This window comes from Echiichthys vipera (genome assembly GCF_963691815.1).
Source record: "Echiichthys vipera genome assembly, chromosome: 1".
NCBI lineage: Eukaryota > Metazoa > Chordata > Actinopteri > Perciformes > Trachinidae > Echiichthys > Echiichthys vipera.
Window position 1 is genome coordinate 28,919,559 of NC_139826.1, and position 24,967 is coordinate 28,944,525.

General features: G+C 40.6%; 1 protein-coding gene across 1 annotated transcript in view; it reads right to left on the reverse strand.

Moving 5' to 3' along the window:
• Nucleotides 1-24,967, reverse strand: part of LOC310951498 (protein diaphanous homolog 3-like) — a 176,826-nt gene that overhangs the window by 42,289 nt on the left and 109,570 nt on the right. Inside the window, exons 26-28 of the mRNA XM_083919754.1 lie at nucleotides 24,168-24,306; nucleotides 13,358-13,453; nucleotides 12,735-12,797 (exon numbers count right to left, since the gene is read on the reverse strand). Coding sequence (XP_083775880.1) covers nucleotides 12,735-12,797; nucleotides 13,358-13,453; nucleotides 24,168-24,306 — 298 coding nt within the window. The remainder of the gene's footprint in view (nucleotides 1-12,734; nucleotides 12,798-13,357; nucleotides 13,454-24,167; nucleotides 24,307-24,967) is intronic.

Sequence of the window (24,967 nt, forward strand, 5' to 3'; positions counted from 1 at the left end):
AATTGTTTCTGTCTGGTTAAATCACCACATCAGTCTCTTTCTACTCTGAAAAAAAGAAAGGTTGACCCAGAAAACTGCCAGTTCACCAGAGAATGGACAGAGGAGTTTTTGTTTCTGTCACTGTGAAGCCAGTGTTTACTCTGCAGCCATATCGGTGTGTAAAGAGTATACGGTGATAAGGCATTTGTCCAAAGAAATCATGCTATGCATTTATGTTACGTTCATTTTTGTCAGTCATCATTTTTGATGAATAAACTTATGTTTCATATGTACTTGTAAGCCTGGTAAAGTAACTAGTAACTGAAGTAATCAGATAAATGTAGTGGAGTAAAAAGTAGAATATTTCCTCTGATTTGTAGTGGAGTTGAAGTATAAAGTTGCATGTAATTAAAATCCTCAAGTAAAGGAAAAGAGCCTCAAACTTGTACTTTAGTCCCATAATTGAGTGAAACCTCTGTTTAACAGGTTTGTTCATTTAAAAAGGATTGTTTTTGACAAGCTTGTTGCACTTTGAGGTCATGACTACTTTTTACATTGATAAAATAAAGACAATATATGAACTCCTATGTCGCAGCATTGTTTTACAATATCCATTAATGTGATGCTCATATTTTTCCGGCGCCTCATTTTGAATCATTTTTGTCAACCGGCCCCAATTCCAAATTAATTGAATAGCCCTGATGCAGCCTATTTCAGTCATTTCATTGATTGCTGTTTGTGCGTATTTTAGTGAAAGAAAACCTATTTTCTTCATTTTCTTTAAGATTTGATACTGTATAAGTGTTTATATTCTTACCTAGAAGGCAAACAATTGTTAACCTTTTTGCCAAATAAATATATAAACGCGTAAATGCAGCAATGTCTCTCCTACTGTTTCAAAATCTCACTTCACTTTAATTTAAGATTGTTAAAGTAATCCCTAAATAAGCTGCATGGTTGCATGACATGTCATCAAGAATATCTGATTAATAAAAAAAATCTAATTATTAGGCTATAGATCTGATACATGGTATTTTAAGAATCTAAAATAAATAGAAAAAAACAAACGAACCAAAAACCGTGACCCCAAAACCGTGATATGAACCGAACAATGGATTTTGTGAACCGTTCCACCCCAATTAGCTAATACAGAAAAAGGACTACTATAACAGCACAAGTGGGAGCCATTAAAAGCCATTTTGCATTATCTATGTCCGTGCCTAAACAGCATTACGATCACACTGGGTGACATGCAACATGAAGAACCATAATCATTCAACATACAGTATTTCATGCTTATTACTGTCTGTATTACACATAGGGCACATGGTAAATAATTGGTAAGCATTTGTTTATCCAAGGATAGACACTAGGTGTGGTTAAGCCAAAATTATACTTCCCGTATCCACAAGAGTTCCTGTGCAGCCCCAAAACAGTGACTGTGCAGACTGTAGGCATAGCCTATGCGCTTGTGCTCTAGTTGTTCCACTTTCTGGTCCAGTGTTTGGCATATGCACTGATATGTACCTCTAGCTGGTACGCCAAGAAGAAAAGAGGAAACGAAAAAAGTGGGCTAAAGAGAGTAAAGGCAGAACTTCAAAATACAGTAGGAGCACAGAGTAATTAAGGAGTAAATCCAATGTCTGTAAAGGAATACAAAGATCATAGCACCAATTGCCACCATCTGGAATAGATTTGGAATTACACGTGTGGAAAGCCTGACCGTGTGGACCTCAAGACAGGCAGAGCTGAACTAAAGGACGTATGATGGAACCGTGTGTATGTGTGTGTGTGTGTGTGTGTGTGCCCATAAGATTTGTGATGACATGTCTTTTAATTGAGGACCTCAGAATATAATCGTGGCTTTCCAGCAGCGGTTCTGGGAGCCACCGGTTCAATCACCAAACCAGTAGAATAAACCTGTGACAATTAATCAAATACTTGAGAAGAGCTTCTAAGTGGCTAAAAGATCAGACTGTATTGTACTAGACAGCTTCCATGTGTGACTAAGTGTAACTGTGCAGCAGGGCATTCCAGGAAAAGAGAGCACTGTTCGCAGCAAAACTCAAATTAAACAGTAAAAGAACATCTTCCTTTCATTGCTCTCCACAATTACTATTCCATAACTCTCCCTGCACAGGCTGGATCTAATTACACCATCCACTTTGTTGAAGAAGTTGCCCTCTTGCTTCATCTGTTCAATGCATGTGCACGCACGCACACACACACACACAGTACAGTCCAAGTACAGCACTTCAGAAAGCCCGACAAAGGCAGGTCAAGGTACACTCTGGTACACCTTGGTCTACAAGAACAGAAACATCTAAACCATCAATCATGTGAAGCCATAAGTGAAACACTGTGGCTCCAAGTGGCCAGAGGATTGTGGACATGAATATAGAGAGCAGTACAACTGTCCGGGTTTAAGACACAGCTAATGCCTCGACCAAGGAGTGGCCTTTAACCTTCTGCCTACACATCATGAAAACACAAGGTTGAAGCTGATGATTTCTATGCATGTATGCATGAGCGTGTGTATATGAGCATTTGGTGTTCAGGAACAGAAGCTCTTTGGCAATAATCTGTCACTTTAATGAAAAACTGACGGGCAGTATGTGATGTGTGGATGATAAATTATGACCAAATGCAGATAAATCAGCAACTTCTACAGTCACTGTTTTGAAACAATGACGTGTAGCATCAATTCAAATAGATTTGGGAGGACGGCGTCTGTGCTCTTCTTTTTGTCTTGGGCTCACTGAAATGATTTAATAACCCCTTCTTTTTTTGCTTATGTCATGTCTGTGGGAAAGCAGCAAGGCAAGAAAGGAGATAGAGCAGAGACAAAACAAAGTCAAAAAGTAAAGAGTAGACTGAGGAACTTTGGAAGGATGGGATGCGTTCTCCCATAATTGACATTGATATGAAGAGGCAGAAATGTGAAAAAAGAATGAGAAAACACACACGCAACCTGCAGGATACTGTAGCCACAGTGATATCCACGTATCAAAGTCTATAAGAGGCCCAATAAAAAGGCAAGAATCTAACAGCAGATTCCACAAGAGTATCCCAGCCCCTGGAAGCTAAAGTGACTGACTCAATTTTTTTAACAAATGTCTCACATGCGAGCACAACGAACACACATAGTCAGGAGGAAATAAACTTCCTTTTTTAAAATCTACTTTTTTCACTTCAATTTCAACTTCACAATCTTCCCAGTTTAGTCTTAATGATTTTGTCAAGCATAATCTCTGAAAGTTATTGTGGGTTGAGTATCAAATTAAGCCCAATAGTCATCTCCTAAGACCATTCGGACATATACCCAAACTCTTTTAGAGCGCTTTCACACCCGTTTCTAGTCCACTTCCTTGGTGTGCACCAGATGCGAAAATAATTTTTTTTTTTTGTTCAAGCTGGTCGGGTTCCCTTTCACACCTATTCATTTGATCTGGTCCGAATCAGCTGATGAAGTGAACCGAAATGTACATGCACTTCAGCTCAATAAAGGTTTGGGACAAAAAAAGGGGGAAAAAAAGCACTTCACTCATTGATCGGATGCGTTTGGGCTGGAAGCAGTAACGTAGATCCTGAACTGCACTCCGATTGGTCATAATTGCCATGCTGGCAAATGCTGAGAATGTTAACAGAGTGACAGCAGAAAATACACCCACCACAAGTAATGTCACAGTGGAGAGACAACTGCAGGGGTTGATTTTGGCATCAGTCCTCGGTATATTACTACTCCCGGTTTGTCCACGGCGACTCATGCTGGTATGTTGCTGTTGTTGTGACAGGGGAGATATTTAATCATTACGTAAATCATGTACCGTATTTTTCGGATTAAAATTTGCTCCAGAGTATAAGTCTCACCAGCCGAAAATGCATGATAAAGAAGGAAAAAAACATATATAAGTCGCACTAGAGTATAAGTCGCATTTTTTGGGGAAATTTATTTGATAAAATCCAACACCAAGAATAGACATTTCATCTTGAAAGGCAATTTAAAATAAAAAATAGAATAGAGAACAACAAGCTGAATAAGTGTACGTTATATGACGCATAAACAACAACCTGAGAACGTGCCTGGTATGTTAACATAACATATTACGGTAAGAGTCATTCAAATAACTATAACATATAGAACACGCTATACGTTTACCAATACGTTTATCTGTCACTCCTAATCACTAAATCCAATGAACTCTTCTTCCTAGGTGTCACTTCTGAACAACTCCGCCAACTCCAAGTAGCATCTTTTTTTTCACAATGCACTTCTGCCATGACCCGCCCTTGCTGAATTTTGATTGGTTGACGTGTGTGTGAGACGATTGCTGATATACGTCTAGTCTATTACGTGACTGAGATAAATAATAGCCCGGCCTATTATTTGATATTTTACGGTAATGTGTTAATAATTTCACACATAAGTCGCTCCAGAGTATAAGTCGCACCCCCGGCCAAACTATGAAAAAAACTGCGACTTATAATCCGAAGAAAATACGGTAGCTGCATACATGAGCTGGGTTGGTCCAAAAATGTACAGTGCTTTCTGCAGTTAGTGCGGACCCCGGTCTGATTATGTTCTTACCACAAACAAACTGCACCAGAGTTCCTTTGGAAGCGGACCTAGACCACCTCTTCTACCAGGTCTCAGGCCCGCTTATTTGGTCTACTTTTGGTGCACACCTGAGTATGATTGCTGCATTATCACCTGCACAAACGAACCGTAGCAAATAAGGGAGCGCACTCAACTTCACTTCGACCAATCTAAATAAGGCTGGTATGAAAGCGCCCTTATAGTGTGCACTGAATAGCTGCCTGTATGAACCAAACATCCAACACTATATACAATAAAACAGGTCATGAAGTTGACTTGACAAATACAAAGCACACAACATCTCCAATAACTAGAGGTTTGCTTTTAGGGCGAAAACCTTAATAAACCCTGCCATTTTCATTTGGTAAAGGGGTTCACTGACTTTGTGAAGTGACCTTTACAATTTCAAGCTCTAGTTCAGAGCTATATCACACATGATTATTGTCTTATCTGAAGTATCTGAAGTAATTGCTATTAAAGATAGACATTAACACCTTCATAGATCTTATTCCTCCCCACACTCTCTCCATAATGGATCACTCCACAAGAAGGGCTTTATAGCATGCACACGTATTCATAATACACCTCTGGTTTTGGCTGTTTGTCAAACACAACGAATAAGCCCTATTCAGAAGGGATTAGTTTGACGTGGGGTACAATAGTCTTACCTCAGGATGTCTGTAATATAAATAACCAATTTGCACGGGATTAAGAAATCCCTGTATTCTACCAGAAGTGGGAGGAGTTACTCAATTTACACACTGCCGTCACCTCCCTGTCGCCTATAACAAAACTAAACACAGAACTTAAGGACAGAATTGATTATCTAAAAAAAAGTGGTAAGAGTGTTTCTTCAAGCACCTCCATGCTCAAATAATACATATTAACTAAGTATTCACAGGATATGACGATATATCCAAAGACATTTTACGGAGAGTCATATTTGGACAGGATTAGTATTATCTGAGGACCGGTCTCCGGACCGTTTTAGAGTAGGTAAAAATCGCCGAAATTTTTACTGACATTCTCCGGAATAATTACTGACTGGGGCATTCCTTACCCCATGTCCCCACATAAAACTAATCTCATCCGAATAGAGCTAAAGAAAATAAATAACTAGGGACCATCTTGCGATGATGTCACACCAGCAGTGATGCCAAATCGGGCCAGGTGTATAAAGTGGTGGGGAAATGGCCTCTTCCCTACTTCCTAACCCCCTAATTTCAGTGTCCTCACTTCATTTTTATATCAACAACAAACCTGTAAAGTTTTGTGAGTGTGTCTTGCATGGATATCACACCACGGCAATAAAGGGGAGGATGCCCATCCCTTATTCTAGCGCCTTGCTTGGATCGCACCCATTGCCTTTATTTTGATCTTATTCCCCAAAGCAATTTCAGTCAAAAGCAACTGGACTTGGTTTGATCTCAACTACACACCTTTAAAGTTTCAGGACTGTATCTTGCTCAGTTGCGATGCTATTGCTAGGAAGAAATCTGTTTACAAACAGACATATAAACATATGGCAAAATACTCAAAACAACCTCTGGGCTAATTCCCGCTACAGTAGGTGTCTCCAGAATACATTTTGCCATCACTCACTCACTCACACACTCACACACTCACACACTCACACACTCACACACTCACACACTCACACACACACACACACACACACACACACACACACACACACACACACACACACACACACACACACACACACACACACACACAAGATGAAAATAATGCCAGCTTTTCCGTCTATAATGTGACTCCCGTCAACATGTATATACACGTCAGCTTGGGAGTCAGTGAGACTGTGATGAGGGTTTGCTTAGAAGGTTGAAATGACTATACAGTGCCTGGAGAGATGTTTTCAGATGGACATAGTTAAAAAGCTATGGCTGCTTAGATTCAATTTGCAGATTCAAGTCTCTTACACCTGTGTGGCTAACCACCATCGATCCATCATTCTGTGGAGCCCAATCCAATTTAGAGAGTCGAGGAGCCCCAGAGCCCTGCAGCCTTATCCTAACACAGGCCACAGCCACCACAAAGCCTGCTTACCTTCATCCCCTGAAGTCTGCGTGTGTGTCCATGTACTTTTATGTGAATGTGTGTATGTGTGTATGTGTGCTGAGGGAGACTGCAGACCAAGCTAAACACCGTATGGCTGGCTCATGTTAAAGTGTGCTGAGCCAATTTAGGGAAAAGGAGAAGAGGCGATGAGAAGCAGAGGAAGTGGGAAGAAATGCTCGAAACCAAGGCCAGGACTCTTACCTAAACCAAACAGCACAACAGGAGGAGTGCAGGGAAGAAGAGGGAAAGGAAAAGAAAAGAGGGAACAATGTATGGTATTTCTTGACCACTCGCTCTCCCCCCGCTCTTCACCCTCTCTCTTCTCTTCACCTCTCTCTCTACCTTTCGCACCTCTGACCACCCCTCCTGCTGTTCATTCCTTTGTTAACCCAAAGTTAACATTTTCGTTTATTATTAATCTATTTTTATCGCGTGACTTTTTAAGTTTTCTACGACACGTTTTTTTAAAATCTTTTATAAGTATAGTTAAACCCCTCGTGCTGTCTTTGCCTTTTTGTCCGGCCGGAAAATTGCATTGAACTCGCGACTCCAGCCCCACAGAACCGATCAGAACTTGTGTCAACCCACAAACCACCTCCAGAGGCAAGCCACCTGAAGCACCAAATCCAGGCCATGACGGGACCCGACGAGACCCGTCGAGCCAACCGCGCAGCTGACCAAGTCTACAAACCGAGCCGAGGTCCGCCAAACACCGGGATGCGGACCCACGGAACCTGCATCGGTACTGTAAGACGCCAGGGCGACTGTTATATCAACGGCAAAGTAAGGTTGGCCTTTTAATGCAACTCTTGGTTAAACGTTGGTGACAGTTAGATTCTGATCCGAGTTCTGTTGGAAGGCTAATTAGAGCAAGTTTTTGTATCCGCCAGTGATATTATAAACAAGCCCCCCTCGAGTCTCAAGCTTCTTATATCCACATTTAACCTTTTTTCACTTGTCTATTCAGTGTTGCACTACCCTGTATTCTCCTTGTTAGGTAGACAAATAAATGTTTATAACTTTACGTCGTTGTGAGAGTCTTCCGTTCTGTGCAGAAAGTGTTGGTCACTGATAAAGGCTGTGGTACGAGTTAACGCGTTCAAGACGAGACTGATCAAATTTAACAATCAATAACTTTAAATAACTAACAGGTATTAAACCTTCACCAAAGTTTAATAAACATCCTGTCTTAATTTGGTGTGGTGTCCTAACTTCGAGGTAAAATAAATCCTAAATTTTAACGAGTCGAGTTAATTCATAATTAATTCAGCGACTACTATATTCTAGCCATAACAAAAGTAGGCTTAATCTCCCACACCCCTCAGGGAGGGAGAGCACAGTGAGCCCGGCACCAGGAAGCTGTGATGACAGTTTTCAGTCTACCTGTCAGGTAGGCTACCCTCAAAGATTTCTATTCAGACGGCTTTCAAGTACATAGAAGTACACGAAAGCCATTACGGACTCTCTGCTGAGCTCCGTGTGTTGCAGCCCCGAAAGGCGGGGAGGTCCAAAAGGACAGACTGCTTCAACCCCATGTAGGAGACAGTCTTTGTGTTAACCTCTCCTTTGTGACCTTGCATTCCTTCTCTCTCCTGTTTTTGTCATCAATTAACTCACACATGAAAGCGAAGTGGGACAAGAAGTTTTTAGTACCTTCTTCCCCTGTGTAGGATTAAACAAAAGTGCATTCCAGGATATTCTGTTTCTAAATAATGCTTCTTTTTCCTCAGTAAGGCTATCTTTTAAACTGCATTTCAAAAGATTTGGGATAAATTGGATATGAGAAAGTCAAAAGCAACTGGACTTGGTGATTTGTCAAGGAAGCGTTTCACCTCTCATCCAAGAGGCTTCCTCAGTTCATGTCTGGTCAGTTGCGTTCATGAACTGAGGAAACCTCTTGGATGAGAGGTGAAACGTCTTGCTAGACAAATAACAAAGTCCATTTGCTTTTGACTGAAATTGCTTTGGGGATAACGATAACCTGGACCAAGATGAACATTCACAGGCATATGAGAAATTTCAAAAATGTAAAATCACCCAGAGTTTAATATTCCTTGTTAGAATGCTGGATATAAGATGCCACTGTCTTATTCAGCCCCGAAAGTTGATCTGCCCCAAGCACCTCCGTGCATTCGCTTCTAGTTTTTTTCAACTACTTGTTTTTTTTTTTAAACCTTCACTTCTACTTTTTAAAACTATTCTTTTGTTTCCTCTGTTTGCTGCATCTCTTTGTTTCACTCCCCGTGGAGTGTTTTCTTTTAATTTTGACGTTATGTTTTTTCTTTGTTCAACTTCGTTGCTCAAAAGTTTGCAAGAAACGTTATTTGAATATTTTTTATTACTAAAGTGTTTTCTTTTATTAATCTATTTTAAGTCTTTTATGCTTTTTTATTAATCTTACTTTTTAACTATAGTTAAGCCACTTCCGTGCTGATCTTCCTTGCATCCGTCCGGCCGGAAGGTTGCACAGAAATTTGCACGATACCAACTCAACAGAACCTAGTCAGAACTCTTTTTGACCACCAAAAAACCCCAGACTTCAAAGCCACCTGAAGGGCCATGAACCGTGGAGCCGTGAAGCTACAGCAGATACTCTGCCCCAGTTGCTCCCCACCGACAGTCGACCCGTCCACAGCCGAACTGCAGAGCCGACACACATTGAGCCTCGGTGATGGATTCAACTGCTTTCTCTCTGTAACACACGTAGGCGACTGTAACACCTCATCACGAAGTAAGGAATTGTAATTTTACTACAGCTTCTGGTTAATCATGTTGGTGGTAATTAAGTACTGATCATAGATCTGTTGATGGGTTAATTAGAGCCAGTTTAAGTCCGGCAGTAACGTTTTTAAAACCAGCCCGTTTGTACTACTCTGGTCTTAAGCTTGTTATATCCGCCTTTAACCCATTTATCCCTTGTTTAATTCAGCACTGTATTATTCTGTATTATTATTACAAGTTAATTAAATAAATGTTTATAACTTAACGTTGTTGTGAGAATCTTCCCTTCTGCAGAGTTTATAAATTTAGGTAATACATAACATTGAGTATGAAAAAGGTTTGTTGCCCTAGATTTTCAAGGTAAGTTAAATTCTTAAAGTTGATTTATTTAAATCATAATAAGTGTAGATTTCATACAGCCACCCGGAGTAGTGTAAAGATATTTACAGTTACTCTTACGGTAACTGTGACATCCTCCTGTATAACCATAACCTATTGATGACACATTTAAATGTATTTTTTGGCCAATCTTTTTTAGTTAAAGTGAAGCATTCAGCTTAGAGGGAATTATTTTCACCGGACACCTTGACCAAAGAGATTTAAATTTGTCGGATTTCAACAGATATAACAGGTAAGAAAATCGATCATTACAGGAAACCCTTTTGTCATCAAACCCTAACCTGACATCGCTATTCTACTTGATAGTTGTAGTCTCTTGTGACAGTGAGACAGTGCCTGAATGCAGGTGACAGATGTGTTTATGAAAATGAAAAATAAAAATTATAAAAATGTAGCACAGTGTCAGTACAGAAATACCGTATGTCAAAGTTAGTAGAGACTCCAGTCTGCAGTACAGTTCATACACTTCACTGATAAACCAGAGAGTCCCATCTGCCTCCCACATGGCAGCCAACCTACTGAAAACACTGTACTGTAAAAGTATTAAAATGCTCAATCCACAGAAATATGCATGCACACACCATATTCAGAAACTGTGCCTATAAATGAGCTTTCAGGACTTCACTATGGTCGTGATGTCACAGCTATACTATATATAGGTAGAAAGAGCCACTACAGTGCAGTTAGTCGAGCCCCCACTAAAATGAAGGCACAGAGATGCTGAGAGTGCCCTGGAAAGACCCGAAAATGCTGGTCAGACAGAGCACACTGTGCTTTTTCGGGAGAGTTGCTTAAAGAGACAGGTACTTAAACGGAGTGTTTCAGACAAGGTGGGAAAACAGGTTTAGGCAGACAGACAGTATGAGAAAAAAGTTTTTTAAACAGTAAAGCATGTAAACATGCTTACCTTTAATGGCACCATGGATGTTCAGAATGACCATTCCAATCTCTCCCCATCACCACTAATAACAGTATCTTCTGGCACAGATGCTCCTTTTCTAATTCTCTGTGCTGCTCCACTGGAGTGTAGCAACACCTCTGAGATCAATTATTAAAGGGTATTTAAAACTGTGGGAAAGGAAGGTCTACCACCTTCCTTTCCCACATGGTGTGAAAGTGAAAGCAGCTGTTTAAGTGCTTGTGCTGCCGACTAAACTTCATCACCTACCAACTAAACAAAGAGCATCCTGTGGGTTCACTCACTGCTGCGACTGAACCCAGGGCAATTAAGGCCTGAATCTCCGTAGGAGAGAAGGAGATGCAAGAGAAGGGGTGCGGCAGGAGAAGTGGAGAGACTCCATACCAATAACAGGCAATTATGTTTAGGGAGGGCCATTGTCAGGCCATGAGAGTATAGAAGAAGACAGCAGGGATATGGGATGGTAGGGAAATGAGGAGGAGTGTTATTTAGGACGCAGATGGCAGAGAGGGGGAAATTAAGATGAATGGGCACTGAGAGGGCTGAGCTGGTGCTGGTGCTGGGCAGAGAAAAGTAATTAGCTGTGTTTGCTCTGGGAGGCTGGCAGTGAGTATGATGCCTGCAGTGACAGGCTCAAGCCTTGAGCTTTATTAGTCAACAAGGCCATGTCTAGTGCTGCCAGCAGGGGGCAGCTGGGCCAGCAACCTTCCAGGACCTTCTTACCTGTACAAAACACCATGGGGGCTTTTTCACAACATGAACACTGAGCAGCAGGTCCTTCACACACTGTGATTTTTTACTATAATCCTCTGTTAAAACATCTCTTTGGTTTATTCTCTCTAATACTAACGTCTCTCTCTCCCCCTCTCACACACAGAAAACAGCGACTGAATAAAATAGAAATAAAAATCTCCCACATTACTGCTTTCACCCTTACCAACTGGCTCTATCTTTCTTCCTCACACCATTTCTCTCCATTTCTTATATTACAGTCACCTCTATCTGTCTCTTTCCTCCCACCCTGGATACCTCCCTCCCCCTCGTCCCTTTCCAATCTAATTTCAGATAAGTCGTAGCAGAACAACAGAGCAAGGCCCTTTATCATTGCCATCAATGATGTGGGTGGACTGAGCGTGAATAATTTTATTCATGTGTGTCTGTACCCAGCCCATTGGGATTCCAATTACAAGTAATAAGAGGTAATAGGGTTACATCGTAATTTTTTTAAGTGCCTCAGTAATGATTGTAAGAAACCTTTGACAAGAGAAGAAAGCTGTTGTTTATTTCAGCAGCAGCTAAAACACAATATCTGTTCAATGTGAACAATATACTGCAATTTAATTTGGTAAAATTAGTTTCCCATCCAATCTTTACTCCTAGAGAGCCATACAGTTAGATACACCTTGACCTTTTATTAACACTGAACACTTGAAACACTCAAAGCTACAATTGGCTTGCATCTAATTTGTACCACAGTATTTAATCTGTATGTTTGCTTTAAGCCTGCATGTCACACCGCTCTTCAAAAACATGTAGGTCAGCAGTGAGAAATTCAAGATGAAAAAAATATTTTTCTCTCCACAAAATTCTAGAACACTTGACTTGTATACTGTTGTAACTTCTTTTATATAAGGTTTTCAAAAGGCAAAAGAAGACCCAAACTGCATTGAAAATCATAGACTCAAATGCTGCAGTTACTGAACAATTTAGGAACCTTATCAAACTGAGCCACGAGAGCAGCCCACACACTGCTTTCAAAAAAATTTCAACTCTGCTTCTCTAAAGGTCTGCACAGGTAGTCCCACTTCCTCAAACTGTTTCAGAAATGGCCTTTCACACTTTCAGAAGGCACTCACAAGGTCACAACAAGGTAAAAGGGGTCATTTGACACACAAAAAAGCAGGACATATGAACCGTCGAGGGGAATTTGCAAGACATGCAAGATATTTTTAAGACTTGCATCCAACAGCAGATAAAAGACAGAGCTGAGCATGCTTGAGGCTTTGGCTTTGTGTTTTTTTAAAGTATTTGCTTTACCATGGTTAACAGGCCTTAGAACCTGACGGAAGGAGCTGGGGCTGATCGTCTTCTGCTGGTTATCTGTGGAGGGCAGTGGACAAATAATGCCAACATATCTTACAGTACTAAAAGGGATCAAAAAGACCACGAGGAGGCATTCACACACTGAAGAATGTCTGGGAAGGGAAGTTCATTAAAAAAAAAGAAATATTGTGTTTAAGGGCACAGCTGTCAATTGCCCCTAAAGTTTAATGGGCAGTCCATTCAAAGCATCTTGGATTCCAAACATGTTTGTTCTTTCATTTTTTCCCCCATAAAACAAAATCTACTGGGTGTTTATTGTTTTTTTTACTGAGATCCAAACATCAAAAATTGTAGTAATGTAGTCAGTAATGTAGCTGAGGATTATCTGGCATTGTGCTGCTAGCAAGCTTGTGTACAAACAACAGGCTAGGATGCATTCAATTCACTCAGCTTTTATAAACATAAAACAATACAAATCCAGGTGGCAGGTTAGGACCTCAATTCATTGTGATTATTGTCTGACTGGAATTAGAAGCAGTTTTACTCAACAATATGGGTTCTTGGTTTTATGTGTGCATCTCTGTTTGTGTATAAATGTAAGTAAATATGAGACTCACCTCTGGGTCTTTGCGCTCTCTTCCTGCGGTCTCTGAATGCAGCCCCCGACTGTAGGGCTTCCAGCAAACTATCCATCACTCCTGTCTCATCATTCTCTGAAAAACCCAAGAAGAAAAATAATGAGGGGTTGTTGGAAGACAGAGGAGAGGTTAAGAAACAAAAACGGATAAAATGCACTTTATTCTAGTTGTGAGGTTTGCCATACTGATTGCATTTTTTACAATAACATAACATGTAATATAAAATGCAGTGAACAAACATTTACTTTATCACACTTATATTAACTCAAAGTCAAGTGCCCAATTATTATGGGACGAGATCCAAGCAAATCCAGGAAGGCACAATACGGCAGGTTATTTTAAACAACTGTGCTGTGCAAAGGTGTACTCTGGTGTTTGTGTGATATAGATGAACATCCATTGGAGTAGACCAAACAAAATCATGAATGATATATACATTGCCATACATTGGACATACAGTGCCCTGAAATGTGACACTCAAACCTGCTAACATGATGTGTTTACTGTAGAATACTCTTGAATCAAAATAGCAAGGTCTTTCTTTGTAGCAGCAGAGCAACCACCAGCAGGCATATATATTTTAGAAAGCGAAAAGCTTGAAAGATATGACATGTAAATCATGCCTTGTGTTGGTACACCTGAAACCCTGGCTCTGACACCTGAGGCATAATGATGGACCCAGCTTGTGATTTGCATTGAAAACAGCCTCCAATGGATGGGAAGGAAAATAGATACACTATCAGGTATACGGGTATGCTGAGGGAGAACAGACACTGTCAATAAAACGTTTATGCTGTCTTGTCATGCAAATGTGAATGTGTGTGCGTGGGTGTTTTCTCACATTATCTGTTTTGCCAATAACAGTTGAAGTCTTTCTCAACAGCCATGCAGATGTGAAGTACTGTTTGCCCCTAGACTTTATTGTCATTTCCACTGCTGACACACTGGTAAAGTTGGGCTGATATGCCTTTCTCCCGATTCGATACTTTCACAATACTTGGGTGTCGATTTAATCTGAACTGCGATTTTTGTTTACTTCTTTTAACACTAGAACCTTAAGTTAAGCGTCCTTTATACTAGCATATGATGCGGAAAAAAGAGAAAGAAATTCCCTTTTGTGTGTCATTTATATTTTTTACTGTAAGGAAGAACCGTAATTGAACTGAATCAACACCTGTAAAACAGAAGTAAACTTTTCATATACTGTCAGCAAGTGTCAGCAATATGTTGACACTTACTGACACTGTGCACCCTTGTTTATATCTGCTACCTCCAAGGGAATTTTCTTCAGCACCAGGCCCCGCCTTTCCCCACAAAGGATTCTGCCCAAGTCAGTCAGTCCTGTCACTATGACCTGTGATCTAGGACTGAAACAATTCCTTTAAAAACCCATTAACTAAAAATCCAATTCTTTGGATTGAAGCTTCTTTTTAATTAATTTAATATAACTAAATACACACTGTGTTCCCGCATGGATGATTATTACAGTAGCACAACAAGCTTACAATGTGGACACCACATCTATGCAAAACACATGCTGCTAAGAAGATGTGATTGCAGATTACAGTGAGCGGCAAAGATATATGACTGGCTGGAAATAACAACAGAAAGTCTCAATGTGAGACTTAAATATCAATATAGATATATGCCAAACATGCAATGAAAAAATGTGTGCTGTACAAAGTGTAAATAAGACAGATTCATTAGTCTATGACGTGCTAGCAAAGTTATTACAACTTCATTAGCTTAATAGAAACAAAGCTGTACCATCAGCCATGTTGTGACAGCTGGGTCCCACCACTGATTTACTGAAGGGTAGAAGGACATCTGATTAAGGTTGTTTGTTTTCTCACTCCTTCAAATTTGTCTGACAATTTACTGTGAAGCAATAATACATATTGGAGAAAGAAAATCTAATTCTACTAGGACTAGGTCTATGAGGATACCAGACCCTCAACTTGACCTCAAATTATATTCCAACACATAGGGCTATTTTTGTGAAATACAGAAGCACAAATTAAAGCACACGTGAGTATGGCAATCACATCTTTTGTAGTTGATTAACTCAAGTTACTCAAGTAATTGTTTCAGTCTTAGGCATTACAGTAACAGAATAGTCATATTTGATCAGCACTGCCTAGTTTGACATTTTAGTTTCATGATCCTGAAAAACTGCACCCGACAGACCTGCAGACTGGACAGACCCGTCCCACATGAGATAAGCGGTTGTGATTGGTCCACACAATGTCAAGACGCTGGAAAACTGTCTCTTTGGGAGACCTATCTGCCAGGACAAATGAAACATGAGTTTGGTAGATTCTTATGATGTCAAGGCATTTTTTTGTGTGCAATATTGGATATAAATTCAACAAGGTATCTGGAAGTAGGGTAGGATTAAGCTTACAACTATTACAATAATGTTGTAAGAATTACAACAATGTATTGGATTACCCCGTCTGTCTGTGAACAGGCAATACTTGAATTATCGCCTTACGGTTTCGCCAACCAGTCAAGTTGCAGGTTATCCATGTCTGCTCAGGCTTATTATATTATATATCGTGAACACTTGAACCTGGATGCTTCGCACACATCTTCAACCCAGCAGCACTCAAGTTCTATACAATCACCAGTTTAAAGATTAGTGTCACCAATTCCCCTTCTGTTCCTATGTTATAACATTGAATAATGGCCAGAAAAGCAGCCCCCCAGAACATCATGGTGTCACAATGTGTTTTGTGAGGTCAGAGTGACCTTGAGTCACATTTGAAGAACAATCCTCAAGTCATTCCTGAGATATAACGTTCACAATAATGGGACGAATGTTAGGTCAAAGTAACCTTGACTTTTGACCTCCAAAGTCGAATCAGTTCATCCTTGATTTGAAGTGGAAATTTGTGCCAAATTTGAAGAAAATCCCTCCAGGGTTTACTGACGTATCCCGTTCACAAGAATGGGATGGACGGAAAACAAGAAAACATAATGCCTCTGGCCACAGCTGTCACAGACGCAGAGGCATAAAAAATACAATTGTTTATACCGTGACCTAATAAATATGATTGAATATGGTTAGACACATCACTGGTTTGCTGTTCACATAACAGTATTACATAGTTAATAATTGCAATTAAGATTGTATTTAGATTGATAGTTAAATGTACAGTGGCATCTTAACCATGCTAAAAAGTTGGGGGAAATTTCTGATAAAATTGGGGAACAAATAATTTTGGTAGAGGGCAAAAGCTGATCCACAACCCCTTGAAGACAGCTCATAAGAAGTAAAAAATATGTCAAGTGTTTCTGCCCAGCACAGTGTCTGATTTAGCCTGCTGCTTTAAGAACACCCTATTGCCAGTGTTACACATTGTGACTAAATACACTGCCACATACACCATGGCAAAGACGGCTGCATGCCCGCTACAGTGCGTCTATTAGAATTAACAGCTGCTGTACCGAAGACATAAGCCGCGGTTCTCTGTGTGGTCATCACGCTGCACACAAAGAGAGCAGAGCAGAGGAGACAGTTAAGTGAACATAACATTGTCAATACTGCTTAACAGGCTCAGTAGTAAATCACTTCCTGAAATGTTTTTAGAAGCAGAGCTGTGCTGTGGATCTAATTTATGCCGATGTGAAGAGTGCCATGTATGGTTATGTGGCTTTTGAAAAGTAACTGAAACATATAAATATTTAAAGAAACTTGTTGTTACCTTTGAGAGGAGAGTTGTGCATGGTGGTAGATTGGGTTAGGTTTGGGTAACCTAAACTGAAATAATGAGCCCTCTTTTTGTTATTTTAACTTGGCTTAGACTACTACAATATGTTTATCACTAAAATAACATAGTGCAAATGATACTCTAAATAGAATACATGATCCAGATGTAAAAGACTACAAGTTCTCACTTTAAGTCAACATGATCACAAAGTTAACATGGACATGATTGTCATTAGCAATACCATTGATTAATCAAAATGTGCACAATTTCCAGTCCTGCACTCCAATGACACCAAAGGCCTAATTTGAAAATGTGCTGAGTTTTAAATATGTACAGATGGAGATATCATTGGAGTATTTCAAAAGCTTTTAATGAGGGCTGGGATTGCAGTCAGTGATCAGCTTGTCACCTCCGTCAGATGGCTCTTCTCATACCTTTCAATCTGAAACTCTTTCATGAACCGTTAACACTAGAGTCTGTATCCTGGGGCCTGCAAACTGAAATGTTCATCTTCTTTCATGCATACAGTACCATGTGGCATCATAGTGGCCTTACTGCAAACCTAAAAGAACTGTCAATCATCTCCACAGTACATGGTCTCTTTTCAGTAAACCCCCTGAAGCTCCTGTATTGATGCCAGAGGGTTCCCAAGGTGGTGGGCTGCGGTTGTGCCCAAACCCCACACCAATTGGCGACTACAGACACATGCATGGCCCACTTCCTTGCCTGCCTGCATGCTTCTATGGGTGCATTTGTTGTACTTTTCATTTGCAACAGTTGTATTCCTCCCCTGGCTGATATATGCCCAGTTCTTCATCATTACGCAGAGCGAATGATGCAGCACGAATTTCTGAGCAAAACCCGCACTCCTCCACGTCCAAATTTGTCTCCACTGCTGTGGCAATTCATCACAGGCAGCTAGCACATACACAAAAATACAGACAGCCGAGGAAAACACGCAAAAAGGAGCAGATCAATGTATTGCAACCTGCAGTGTGCGCTTGATGTGTAGTACTCCGTTTGACTCCAACCCACAAGAACATGAAACACTTTGTGTGCCTCAGGAGGCAAGGAAAAAGAAACCCACTCAGATCTCCCGCCTCAGGAATATACAGAGGCAAAAACAGTCCAATTTTACACATCAGTCAGAAGCAACTCAGATGGGCTGAGACAGAAAACGGCTTTATACAATGTAGACAAGAGGTGCTTTCAGACAGCCCAACACTGAAAATCATAACACAAATTTATATACTCACACCCACATAATCACAAACTTAGAGAGAGAGAGACCACCGACATGTCACATGGATAGTAATGGAGGAGGAACTCATGGCAGAGGAATATTAGTCAAGCTAGTAGCTGTGAAATGGGTTTGAAACAGTCATTCAGCTTGTGAAAGGTGGTGCTGAAAAGGATGTGGCAGCAGAACAAAGACTAGTGAGAGGAACAGGACAGTAAAGAGTGGTATCCCGGCTTTGGCAGTAGAGCTACAAAGATTGGTGCTTTGATGTGCACAATTCGCTGCCTATTTCTATTCTGCTGCATCTGGGATCAGAGCTCTCACGACAGGTGTGCAATGTGGACAAGGGCTTTTTGCTTTAACTTTCAAAAAGAATGAAGACACTCTCAAAAACCAGTCTAGGCCATATTGATGTCTATTTAAAGAATAGCAAGATTGTTCACATCGTATTTCTTGCTGCTCTAGAGGAAGCTCAAAAGCTCACATTTTAGTAGTGAAAGAAAGCAGGACATCTAGCTTGTCTGTCCTATTTGTGTGTGTGTGTGTGTGTGTGTGTGTGTTTGTGTGTGTGTGTGTTTGTGTGTGTGTGTGTGGGGGGGGGGGGGTATGCGGTCAGATGTACAAATGTAGATGTACAAGTGTAAATGTCAGATAAACAAAAAGATAAAAACAGGAAGGTGTTTACTCTACCACAAAACAAAGAATCAAGACAAAGTTTAACCTCCACCTCTGTGAAAAGGCTTTAGTTGTCCTCCTGCCTGTCATGAAACTTCAATCACCATCTATTTAATCACAGCCTGTTCAGACTGGTGTTTTTCATTGTCTGGACACGCCGCCTGTGTGTGTGTGTGTGTATGTATATCGTTGTCTATTCAGACTGGGACTGATACCTCGTACCACTTCACTCAACAGGATGTGGCACTTATCATCAGGACAATGATCTGGTTGTAGCAGTGTGTAGCAGACGTTGGCCAGAGCAAGGCACAAAATAGGGTCAATTGGGCTGGGATGGAAAAGCTAAGAATAGAAAATTACATGCCTGAGTACAATGAATGCAAGGCGACCAGTGTGTTCCCTTGGACACTTAGAAGACAAATGGTGCAAGGCCAGTCAGCCCCCTCTCTCACTCTGTTGAATACCCTTTGTTCCACTTAGCTGATACTTTGAGCAGCAAGTAACCAATACATTCCTATCAGTGTTTCTCTTATTTTCATTCAGTGCTGATGAGAGCCTTTCTTAAAATTTCACATGATCATTAATATCCTCTGCTCTCATGTTTTACCGAGTGGCGAAATAAACTGGTACGGACCATGGCAAAGACGGCTGCATGCCCGCTACAGTGCGTCTATTAGAAATAACAGCTGCTGTACCGAAGACATAAGCCGTGGTTCTCTGTGTGGTCATCACGCTGCACACAAAGAGAGCAGAGCAGAGGAGACAGTTAAGTGAACATAACATTGTCAATACTGCTTAACAGGCTCAGTAGTAAATCACATCCTGAAATGTTTTTAGAAGCAGAGCTGTGCGGTGGATCTAATTTATGCCGATGTGAAGAGTGCCATGTATGGTTATGTGGTTATATTTAAAGAAACTTGTTGTTACCTTTGAGAGGAGAGTTGTGCATGGTAGTAGATTGGGTTAGGTTTGGTTAACCTAAACTGAAATAATGAGCCCTCTTTTTGTTATTTTAACTTGGCTTAGACAGAGTAACTTCTTGATGACCTTATTTTTTAGCTATGAAATTCTCACTCTCTAATTTCTCAAGTACTGATAGCAGAACCAATAACTCCGGACCTTATCAACACCGTTTTTTTTAATATATAGTTTAGAGCTGAGTTTCTGAGTTTCCCTAGTGATATCCTGTTTTTTACACACACACACAACTGTGCAGCACTGATGTATTGTGGCACTTTGGTACCATGCTACAACACAGTTGGGATAAGAAGGTTCAACAGACTAACATTATTTAGAAATTGTACGCCTTAGAGGCTAGTGCAGACATGTTTCCAATACCTCCAACTGGTTTACTGGCTTTGGCACCTCATGGAACATGGACCAGCACTCACTAAACATCAAGCCTAGTTGCCCCCAGCAACAGAGAACCAGCCCATTGTCCAGGGGGTTCTAGCAGTCATCAGAGCAATCACAAACAAGTAACAGTAAATGTATGAGGAATAAATTAGTATCAAATGTAAACCAACTATGTGAGCACCACTTTAATACTAAGGCATGATACAGAGGACATCACTTTACCTATAGTGTCTAAGAATATCATGAGAAAATACTACATATCATATAAGCGTCACTATTATTTTTATTTCTCTCTTTCTTTTGCCTGTCCTGTGCTTTTAGCATCGCTACATGCAGGGTTGCATCGCTAGGTGTTCTTCTATTTGACGTCTTAATAGTTCATCGCTTGTAGCCATGTAGGGAATGTTAAATAAAGCTCTGATGTGTAATTTGTCGCTCCACAAACATTCCCGCTCCCGGCCTACCACGGGAGTTAACGCAACAGATTTGTCATACACAAGCCAGGCACAGCTAGAGCAGGAGGAAAAAAAACACCTATTCAATCTGAATTTCAATCTCCATAGGGCTCTATGTAAATGTATGCAAGCTGATGCTCTCACTCTCACAGGCTGTCTGAGCACACAGCATTCACTGATGATGATGCCAGGTTGCACAGTATTGTGTAGGTAGAAGCCTACTCTGTGGCAGGTCAAAGACACCAAGGAAAATAAGAAGTAAACTGGGAAAAGCTCACATTTCAGGAATAAGTAAGTAAAGCTGAGAATGCAGATACCTGTAGTAAGTAAAATACATTTTGATAATTTCCTCCAGGAAACTACCCCCCTTCCTTCCTCTGTCTCTCATTGCTGTGCCCTTCAGCATAATGTGGACATGCAGTCTCTCTTGGGCTTTTTAGGGAATTGATGGATAATCAGATGATTACACAGAAAATCTCCATTGAGGACAATCCTCCCTGACAAACAAAGAGAAAGCTCTTTAGTTAATAAATAGGCTGAGAGGCAGACAGAGTGAGAGCGTGTGTGAGAGAGAGTGAGTAAATCCTGTCCTGGGTTGACAGCCCAATGCCAAATCTCTCTCCCATATTCATTTCATCCCAACGTTCTGTGTGTATGTACTGTATGTGTGCATGTGCCCATGTGCTTCATACATTGCCAGAAACATCACATCTTGGGGATGCCACTGAGTTTGCCTTTAGCTTTATCTTAATGAGAGCGTATCTAAATACATTTCAAGCTCTAGGCATATTTGAATAAGCCTTTCTGACAAAATTTGGCTGAAGTTTATTCTTATGATTTTCTAATTTCTGAACTACTTTTCTCAAATAGAAAAGTTTGCAACGAAACACAATTTAACAACACCCCAGCACAAGGGAGAGGAGTCCAAGCTGTCAATCCGAGCAAGTAACAAACAAAGTCTTGAAGAGTCATTAAAATTGACATTAGGACACAAATGTACATTGCCAAAAATGGCATTAAGTTTTGGAGATAAAGCATGTCAAGCAACAAATTTGGCTTTAGTATGGGAGATCTCTCCCTTGTTGCAACTGACAACCACTTTGCTTTATGATAACAACTTCACGATTACGTCACCAATATGCAAATTTGCAGTGTTGCTCAGAGGAAGAGCGGGTTGTCTTACATTCGAGAGATCGGCGGTTCGATCTCCAGCTCCTCCGGTCTGGATGTCAAAGTGTCTTGGGCAAAACACTGAACCCCGAATAGTTCCCCGTGCTGGGCATGGGTGTTTGAATGTGGTGTGAATGGTTAGATGAGATGGTATGTAGATCCACTGCCATCAGTGTGAATGTCTGTATGAATGGATGGATGTGACAAGTAGTGTGAAAGCGCCTTGAGTAGTCAGAAGAACTACATAAGTACAAGTACATTTACCATTTGCATATGATGTGATTTTCGCCCAAGTCCTTTAAACATCCATGCAATACCCTGCACACTGAACCAAAGGTTCAAGCAGGAACAAAAAGGTTCTCCTATAGAGACAAGCCAAAGAATCTTTTTTATTTTTTCTGAGTAGAGAACCTTTAAAAAATTACTCAAGCTCTGTTTAGTTTCATGACATCTACATTATTTTAATGTATTATGATCAGGATTCTGATTTGACCACTCCAGGGCATTAACATTGTTGTTTTTAAGGCAGGCTCGGTAGAAAATTAAATTGTTTTCTAAGTCGCAGTTCACTTAAAGAATGTGGCATGGTTTTGTTGTGAGGCTTCCGCTTCATTTATTGTACACTCTACTTAGCCAAGCCTCCCAGAGCTTTCTGCAGAGAATCATCCTCACAGCATGATGCCACCAACGGGATTCATGCTGGAGATTCATGCTTTTATTGCATATATTAAATATTGCATAAATATTAGCAGACCATAGGGTAAAAATGCATTTAAAGCAGAGCCAGACCAATATATCTGTGATCCAATATTATCGGCTGATATTGGCCAATAACATACATATTGATGTCCATCAGCACTGGTGTATACATTTTCCAGTATGTGCTAAAAATACTTTTTTTACAGAACATATAATGCAGAAATCTATGCTTGGGGTGATTTAGAAACGTTGTCGTATAGCTTTTAATTTTATTTAAATGCTCAGTAATTGACCAATACTGAACATGATCTTTAATATGCTATTCCTTTATTTTTTTTTATTTATTTATTAAGTTTCATTTCTAGATTTTGACCTGACCTCTCAATTGGTTGAGCCCAGTACTGTAAATCTTCAGGAGCTCTGTGGCAAATGGTGACAATTGAGAGATATAGAGATGTACAGACAAGAGTAAAAGGAAAAGTGAGAGGTTTGTATTGTTTGAGCCAAGAAAGGCCTTGGTTTTGGGTAGGTAATATGCCCACAGCAGTACTTTGGCCTGATGGAGCATGGTGGTTCTCTACTTGCACTCTGATGTCTACAGGAGTCCTACAGAGGCTGGCATAGTCATGTTGACTATAGAAGCTGGTGCATGGCTGGGACTTTCAGGCTCAACTACTCTGCCAGCCCTGGCTTTGGCATTGGAAATGGGTCTGGAGGCGGCATTGTTGAACAAGTTTATGGCATCAGCGGTGCTCCAAAGAGGAAGGAAAAAAAAACATAACAGAAAAATTGGCAGAACCAGATGCTCTGGCATAAGGCAGACACTGCCTTCTTCATAGCTATGCCTGGACCTGCTTGATAAATAGAGACATCATTCTAGCTACATTATCCATGAGGGCCACAGCAATGGGCAGTGTTTAAAAATGTTTTTTTTTTCCATAAACTCCCTAAACATCCACTGACAATATGCAAAAATGCATTGGGAAGCAAAAACACATACTGCCTGGCTGACATGTAGGTAGTTGAAATCATAGGTCTATCTATTTCGGATCAGTCACACCTGGGTAAAATTATATTAAAGAAGCTACATGTTTGCGGGCTATTAGAATGAAAGTGTGGGGGCTGTGTTAGTGGGGTCGTTTTAGCAATCACCTATCATAGTCTAGTGTAATGGTACACAGAAACCCTACAATCTTGACAACTGCAGTTTTGGGCTGGCAGCGCTCTAACATCCCAAGAAAGGGGAGCTTCGATACTTGGATCCATAACTAAACAATATTCATAATATTACCTTTAAATTCCAAGGTCAACAATCTGCACAACGCAATATATCAAGAACCTTGCCGTGCTAAAATGCCCACAAATCAAGGGAAGGCAACACTGTGAATGTTGCCTTCATGATACCATTTGATCACTGATTGATTTAGCACACAGATCTCTGTAAAGGGCTCGAGAATGCAAGCAGATTGAACGGCCTCTACCTGCATTGACTTCCAGCAACCTCCTCTTCTTCTGCTGTTGTCTCTCCTGCTTTTCACGCTCAGCTTTCTCCTTTGCTGCTCGTGCTCTCCTCTGTTTTTCCTCTGACTCCCTAAGCCTCAGGTTCTCCTTCAGTGCTTGCTGTCGGGGGAAAGGGAGAGAGAAAATGACAGAAAGTGACAAAAAGACAGAAAGAAAGAGAAAACAAGACAGGTTGCTAAGTGGGGTTAATTACAGTAGTGTAGAGCCTGTCAAAGGCAGAGGCAGTTGTCACTAGACAGTTTTATCAGGCACCATTAAAGTCAGCTGAAGCTTCTAACTTCATGACTTTAGCCCTGATTTTTCACTGGAGGACAGTTTTTGCGAGCTCCCCGACAAAAGCCCCAGATAAGAGCCAAGACATGTATGTCTATATACATGTCTTTGTTGACGTTGACTCTGCGCTTGCAAATAGGTGCTTGAGCGCTATGTGTGAATTGTTCAAAGGGTTATGGCTAGAAAGGATCTGTCTTGTGTAAATCTGATAGGACATTCTGGTTGAATCTGAATGACTCAGTGCATGCCCCCCCTACTCTGCCTCTAATTGGCTTACTAGGGGTGGGGAAAAAATTTATTCACCAAAGTATCGCGATTCTTTATGAACGATTCTTAAAACTCAAGGTCAAATTCAATTGTCAAGTCTGGAATATGTGTCAGACCTACAGAGGAATCGAAAATGAGTTTCTCTTCGACCCATGGTGCAATAGTACAAAATATACACAATAAAAATAAAATAAATTCTAAATAGTGCAAGAGAAATAGA